Source organism: Diachasma alloeum, unplaced genomic scaffold (genome assembly GCF_001412515.2).
Source record: "Diachasma alloeum isolate Michigan unplaced genomic scaffold, Dall2.0 Dall_scaffold_00319, whole genome shotgun sequence".
Taxonomy (NCBI): Eukaryota; Metazoa; Arthropoda; class Insecta; order Hymenoptera; family Braconidae; genus Diachasma; species Diachasma alloeum.
In genome coordinates, this window is record NW_021680458.1 from 132664 (window position 1) to 140706 (window position 8043).

At 32.8% G+C, this 8043-nt stretch overlaps 1 protein-coding gene across 1 annotated transcript; it reads left to right on the plus strand.

Annotated features, from left to right (window-relative positions):
• The first annotated feature begins 594 nt into the window (after window positions 1–594).
• LOC107040125 lies at window positions 595–3280 on the plus strand. The gene is made up of 6 exons (XM_015260070.1): window positions 595–671; window positions 1052–1226; window positions 1454–1649; window positions 2328–2522; window positions 2599–2795; window positions 2876–3280. The coding sequence occupies exons 2-6, from the start codon at window positions 1056–1058 to the stop codon at window positions 2879–2881; spliced, it is 765 nt and encodes a 254-aa protein (XP_015115556.1). The 5' UTR covers window positions 595–671; window positions 1052–1055; the 3' UTR covers window positions 2882–3280.
• The last annotated feature ends 4763 nt before the right edge of the window (window positions 3281–8043 follow it).

Genomic DNA, 8043 nt, shown 5'->3' on the forward strand with positions numbered 1-8043 from the left:
GCCGTGCACTTTGATCCATGTTGCTTAGTGCTTCATGAACAATTTGTCCTGCAGTGTGATTTGTTTCAACAGCTTTTCTTTTAATTGCATGTTTCATCTGTACCACATGTACGCGCGAGGCTTCTGCTGCATGTCCGTGTTCTGCGAATTTTTGTAGAACACTAGGAAGTACGCGCGCTTTGCGCGCGCTTGTTAGGCTGCATGGAATAACACATTTTTCTAATAATATTCATGGAATTACTATTTCATCTATCAATTGTCAGAGAAGATCATTTCCAATATTTCATCACTATAGTACTTGTTCATTATCATTGATTCATGTTTGGATTAAAACTTGTACTTTTAAGCATTCTTAGAATCTGTTTGTAAAACATCAAACCGTTCTTTTTTTTAAGTGTTTTACATTTTTTCAATACTTTTCAATACGTGAAATTTGATTCAACATCCAGGAATATTTGGTAAGTATAACACATCGGTAAGTGGTGACTCGAAATTCCTAATTCTATCTTTTCCTTTCATTTATGACTTCACGTTTATTTTTATCTATGGAATGTGGTGGAACGGATTCAGGTGTCTAAAACTTCACATTTTAGACAACTGAATCCGTTCCAACTCTCTTCATTTGTTCTCAACTGTCATTCATCTCTGCACACCAGCGATTATTATACCCTGTGAGCTATTCGTTCATGCATTAAGATATTCTATTGATCCATTGTGATTCTTTATCATTATGGCTGATAACGATTCTCCAACCCCTCATTGCTCCCACACTGAGCCACGGCTTGGATCTCAAGAACCTGAACTTCTTCTCTCAGATCCTGCAAACACACGCCCAGCTTCCTCACCATCATCCACAGATTCTCCGCATTCATCTGCGGATCCCAGACTTCCTTCTACAGAGAGTAACTTCTTTACTGATGTCGATCTTTTGAGTCCCTCTGATTATATCCAGAACATTTCCCCTTCTACATCTAAATTAGTGTGAGTGTGACTATTATTTCGTTTAATTGAATTTTTCTGTTTTTCATTCACAATTTTTTTTCATCATCAGAGAAATGGTTGGCATTATTCATCTAATCAGGGAAGCTGAGACTGTGACTTGCAAGAACGGTACTCAAAATGAAGTTTGCACCTTCTGCATACATAACAATGATGGTGAGATTGTTCAATGCGTTATGTGGGGCGATACCATTGATAGATTCCTCGATCAGCTGTTAGTGCACCATGTAAGTCAATTTGCAGCGTTCCAACTTCTTTTTCATTCATCTATCATTTTCATTTTTTTTAAACTCATTCATATTTTTTAATATTTTCATGAAATAAAAAAACAATTTTGTATTCGTCATCCAAAAATTCGTTCAGAATCCAATATTCGATCAATAATTTCTTCCCAAATTGTATAATGTCTTTCATTATCAGTTTGATTCTTTTATTGCTTCTTATTTTTGTTTAGGTCATTCACATCGATGGAGCCTACCCAAAATTTGTGAAGGATCAGTTCAATTCTGGAACAGTGCCCTATGAATTAATTGTCCAATCAAATACAGAAATTACTGATTTGGGAAAGATTCAGGCCACACAGCGTTCTCAATCGACTTCTCCGGAAATCATCCCTCTGATTAATCTACCAACATGCAAGAAAATCGTTGGTAGGTTCTCTTTCGTCTTAATTTCAGTATTTATTTCAATTAAATTTGGTTTTTTTTTTTTTAATATTTTTCATCATAAAAAATTTCAATATATCATAAAAAAACCGAATACAAACGAATATTTCATGACGATTACATAAAAATAAGTCCATCAATTATATTAACTTCTGACTAAAATATATTTGTATTTTTGAAAAATCTCAAATTCATTGTGAGTTGATACAGAATGTTTATAGTTTTTTTATTTCAATTTTTGAATTTTTTTTTTTCATCGTCTCAAGGAAGAAAATTATCTTAAGCTTTTGAGATAAATTTAACTTTCTTTTCTCATAATTTTTTCGGTTCTTGTATTACATTTTGGAAATGAATTCGAAAATTCAACTTCATTCTCTATTCAATATGTTATAGAATCACTTATAGGATTTAATTTTTTTTTTTTTAATAAAAACAAATAAATTTCACTTCTAGCCTGACTATTTGTTTTTTAGATAAAAAATTTTTGATTTCAATGTTTTTCCTCCTTTCTTTGTTTGGAAAAAATGGATTCGGATTGAGCCGAAAAAGTAAACATTAAGAAATATTGATTTCTTTATGTTTACAGTTGTGAATCTATTCTTTTTCTTTACAAAATTTCTTTAACACTTCTTTTTAACTTGTTTTGTGTCATTTTTTCTCCAGCTATCAGAGGATTTGTGGAAACTCCTTGGGCTGTCATAGAAAAACAAATGGAGAGTACAGGGAATACTTGTTATGGATCGATTGCTGCTCAAAAATATTTTGTCGATGTGAAAATCAATGACTTTCCTGCCAAATTCGTCTGTCCGTATTCGAAAGGGCAGCATGTCCAATGCGTTGGAAAACTGATTAGAAATGGTGAAATATCGAATCAATTAGGCCGAATAATACTTTATTTGTTTCTCTTGATTTTTTTTGTATTTTCTCATTTCAGGAAACAGTTTTTTCTTCAATGTCCAAAACTCAGATTGCATTTCTCTTGTTGATCAGACAATGGCAACTCTCAAAGATCTCTTGTTATGCCAACCATTGGCTAATCTCAATTCATCCACTCTTCACTCGGCTGGAGGTTCGTCTCAACCAAAGAAATTGAAGAGGAATGAATTATTTGCCAAACGATTCCCTAAAAAAGTATCTTTTTTCGTCTTTCTTCTCGTTGTATTTATTAATTTTAGAATTATCTCTAATCGTATTTTTTTTTCATTTTTCAGGGTTAAAATCTGACAATGAGGATTACTTTTCTCTATTTAAACATATTAAGACAATTAATTTCCTTTACTTAAATATCATAATTACTCCTTCAACACTATAAAAATACAACCGGATGGACTGGTAATGTTTAAAACAATAGATAAACAATAATCAACAAGTAGATGGAGTGACAACGATACGGGACTGATTGCTTCGAAATATTCAACCATCAGTTGAACTATAACTCATTCAATTTCAATTTCATTAAATAACCATTCGAATTCGAATTAAATTAAAGAAAAGATAACAACAAAAAATTCTCTTGGTAAAAAAAACCCTAAAACCCTAAAAAATTCCTAATGAAAAATTCCTCGTAAAAAAGGTTTAATGGTAATAACAAACAGAATAGAATATCAACCATTAATGATAGATCAACAAATTGACTGGCAATAATCAATCAATGTTTTCAAATCATGCACATATTAACTAAATCATTAATTAATTCTCATTAAATAATTTTTTGATAGTTCCAATTAAATTGTTAGTAATTCCTTTTTAAAATTAATTATTGTTTTTGATTGTGATAACACCGATAAGTGTTGATGCCTTCAACAATTTTTTTTTCAACATTGTTAAATCGTAATAAAACTCCAAAGTTATTGACCAATTTTTCAATGGTTTTATTTTTGTCGTTAATCATTACTTTTTTAACCATTTTTGTACGTCAATATAGAAACAGTAATTACAACACTTTTCAATTTCTATTGATGTTTTTCTATTGTTCAATTTCCATTCCAATTTTAGTACATTTCCAGGAATTACTCATTTGACAATTAATATTTCTTTGATTAGCGCTGGACCAGAAATTTAAGTTCATCCATCTTTTGAACAGTTCCCTCGTTTCTCTTGTGTCTTCTCGAAATCTTGTGCATGCTTCAAAAGAAGAATTAATAATATTTTGTTTTCAAAATTATACGCATTGAACGTCGCCTTCGGACTCCTCGTTTTTCTTTCTTTCTGAAAAGCACAATTTTTTTCGCTTTCAAAACAGTGTTGGTTAAAGTTCGTTTCAGGTAAATTTTCATCACCCATTTTATTTTTTCAATTTGATCTGCTTTCATCACTAAAATCATGTTTGATTATAAATTAGTCAGTATAATCAATATATCAAACGATCACAATTTCTACTCTAAGTGAGACTTCCTCTTCAAATTTGAGAAAATTCATTGAAAAAAAGTCTGAAAAAGAATTGCGGAAAACATTCACCGATTATGCTGAGTTCCTTGTCAGGACAACTTCTGTTTTGCCACTCATATATCACAAATTCATCTCTTCATTAATTCCTATCAATTATCATTTATTTTTATTTCCCTAATCAGTTTTTATTATTAAAAAATCATTTTCAATTCTAATTATTCACCTGTTAACTTTTTGGTTCTTCTTCCCTTCGTTCACTGAGCTAGGCGGGTTCGTTATAATCAACTGAAATGTCTTCGTTTGGTGTTGATGGAGTTCGCTGATTATCTCGTGGATTCCTTTCTCGATCCGTTACTCGTCTTTCCCTAATCAATCTGTTTACTCCGTTGGGCAATCTCCTCCAAAACCATATTTCTTCCTCGAAATCATTATCTGTATCCACTATTTGAGTCTTGCGAATTATTTCTCTCTCCATTCTACGTTCTTTTCTTGAAACTTCCTTCCAGTGACACTTCCTCTCTTCTTTTTGTGAATGTGTTTTAATCATCGTTCATTTTTTTATCAAAATCAATAATTTTTAACATTTTCTATACGTTTTTTGCCGTTTCTATTGACACGTTCGATAGGGAATATTATACAGAAAAATGTTAATAGAAAAAAGAGTCAATAGAATTTCATTTCTCTATAGAATTTTTTCGACTCAAATTTTCTAAGTTTTTTTAGTCATTTTTTATTTTATTATTTTTAAAAAAATCGAATGAAAAAATTTGGAAACTTGGAGCGAAAAAAAATTCTTTAGACAACGAAATTCTATAAACTTTTTCCATAGAGTTTCCTATCGAACACGTCAAAAGAAACGGCAAAAAACGTATAGAAAATCCAATAGAAGTTCTATAGAAATTCGTATAGAATTCTTCAGGGTTTTTCTATTAAAAATTTTCCTACATGCTATTTCAATCAACTGTTATGTCCCTACCTTGGCCACCTGATGGCGCTATACTAAATTTTTAACTTTACTTTATCGACTGTCGAGTCTTACCAGCAATTAGTATATAAGGCCCAATATTCAAATATCATTTTTTCCAATCCAATAAAATAAGAAAATTATTAATTACATTTAAGAAATAACACTCAAGTGTCCAGACCACATTTTTTCTTGAGAAACATCAAAAATACCATTCCCACGTGATAAACGAAACCGAAAAACAGATGGATGCACACGTGCATCATAAACGTTTCAAGAATCATAAAAGTCGAAATAAATATGTAAGATAAGTATTTTTATCCTGAAATTGTAAACCGAACACGGCGAACTCTGAAAATCTGAAAGTCATAAGTGTCAAGTGACATTTTCCAATTCTACCGTTCCGTGAGAACAGAATTTTCTTAAGAGTCAAAACGCAGCTGCACCCTTAATGTCCAAAAATCCAATCATAACTATCGAGGCTCCCCGCTTGACCCAAAAACCAACCGGCTCGCCTCTATCCTCTCCAGCATCCCTAATCAACCAATCCTACCCTCTGAAACTAGAGCGTGAACGCCCACGCGTGACCGCTAAGAAACCCTTAGATATTCAAATCCTTCCTTAGAGAAATCACTTCAATCTACAACTTCAAAGTGGAAAGTAGAAATAACTACCTCTTCCGATCTTATTCAAAACACTAAGTTAAACTTCTAGTTCAAGTCAAGTCCCGGTGAATATTCTAACTCCGAAATCCTATTTCCTAATTCAAGGTGTTCGGGACTCAAATCACAGTGTTATTAAAATAATCGAAGTCAACTGAAATAACCAAAATTGAAGAAATAAAAAAACATTTAAAATATCAAGTGAAACTTAAATCATAAGATTCAAAGACTACAATAGTGAACAGTGTAATAAACCCAAGTGTTATTTGTTATTGAATAAATATTGTTAAATTAAACAATTGTGTCCTAATCGTGTTTGATTGGTCAGCTACGCGCAGTAGTCGATTGGAAAGAACCTACCTAAAGGAATAGCTTCCCTCAACACCTGGAGTTATCGACCAGAAGGGTTAAATCTTTTCTTCTAAATCCAGATCAATTCTTAACTCAGTGAAAATAAAAGAGTAATCCATTTGGGACGTAACAGCTAATCTTTTTATAAATAAATGGTGGCAGCGGTGTTTCTCCAATCGTGACCTTTAGACACAAATTCGAAGAAGACAAATTTCATCAATCTTCAAATAAATCGGTGACAGCAGTGCCTTGCCGATCAAAAGAAAATACAATTCTTTTGAAGTGGAGTCTACTGTACCCTCAACGCCGAACACTCTATCGTGCCCACTTGGACCCAACTTCTAAATCCTGATCGAACTTCATCACCGGATCTACGTGGAGCCCTGTTCAACCACCCGTCGGCAGAGGAAGTGCAACCCAGAGACGATCCAGCCATCCAGCCCTTGATACAACGGTCAACGACCTTACCAGCGCAGTCAACTTCAAACGATGTTTAATTTGTTTATATCAACAATACTGTAAGTCGTTTAATTTACTAATTTTTGTAAAAAGTGAATTTTGTACGCGAGCTCAAAACACACCGACAAAATGCCAGAACAAAATGTTCAATTTCGAATGAACCCCGACGATCTATCGGCTATTACAAATGCACAAACGCGCTCCGCAAAAAATTTCATTAGCACAATTCCGGAATTTAATGGTTCAAATTATCCAGCAAATGAATTTATCTCAGCATGTGAAGATGCAAAAGAATTAACGCCTCAGTATGATCAAAAAACAATTCTCAGATTTCTTAAAAATCGATTAAAAAATCCAATTCTTAATCGCGTTATTATTTCAAAAGTAAAAACTATCGATGAATTACAAGCTTTTGTAAAGAGACATTATTTTCCAAAGAAGTTACCAGACGAATGGTTAGATGAATTTGTATTGTTTTTCCAAAAGCCAAACGAATCAGTTACAGATTATAGTTTTCGAGTAGCAGAACATTTAAGTAATACAATTGATTCAGCTGAAAATTTACCAGAAGACACTAGAGCCACTTATAAAGCTCAAGCAGAAGCTAAAGCAGTCAAATATTTCATTATGGGTCTTAACTCTGATCTCCGTGTCGCCATGAGACACCATACATTTCAAAACATACAACTGGCTGCAGAAAAAGCCGTTGAATATGAATTACTTATCGAACGTGAACAAAAAACTGATAGAAATCGCAATTCAAATACCGGTAATCCGAAAAGTTGTCTCGTTGCTCAAGCTAATGCGAATTCAAATCAAAGAAATGTTCAAACCGGAAAATATTGTTCAAATTGCAAAATGACGAATCATAGTGATAACGAATGTAGAAGAAACAAACAGAGTAATTCAAATTCAAGGCCTATCACAAATTCTTACAATTCAAATTCAAGATTAAACTCAAATTCATTCAATTCAAGACAAAATTCATTCAATTCAAATCGAAATTCATTTAATGCATACCGAAATGTGCCTAGATCAAATCAAAATGCACCAAATTCAAATGGATCATTTAATCGCAATTTTAATTCATACAGCGGAAACAATCGCTCGATAATTTGTAATTATTGCAAAAATCCAGGTCATGTAATCAATGATTGTCGTAAAAGAGCTTACAATATGAATAAACAAGCCGCGTTTAACACCCCAAGTGATGCGAACAGCGCAGGTCAAAACCCACAGCGTGCGGGAAACGGTCATGTTCCCCAGCGTATTGGCGCCGCAGCGGGGAACTCAAACCCAAGTTCGGCGCACCAACCAATAAATTCTCCCCAATAAATAAAAAAGCATCAGGCATGACAAACCTCAACTTCGCTAATTGCAAGCTTAGTATTTTTGACCCGAAATTTTCATCCCCTTCAGTTATTTTAAACTCTGGAAATTTGAATAATAATGAAGCAAAATTTTTACTTGATACGGGATCACAGTTAAATTTGATTAAGATTAATCAATTGAACGATTCGGTTCCAATTAATGAGAATAAAATTTATGAATTAAA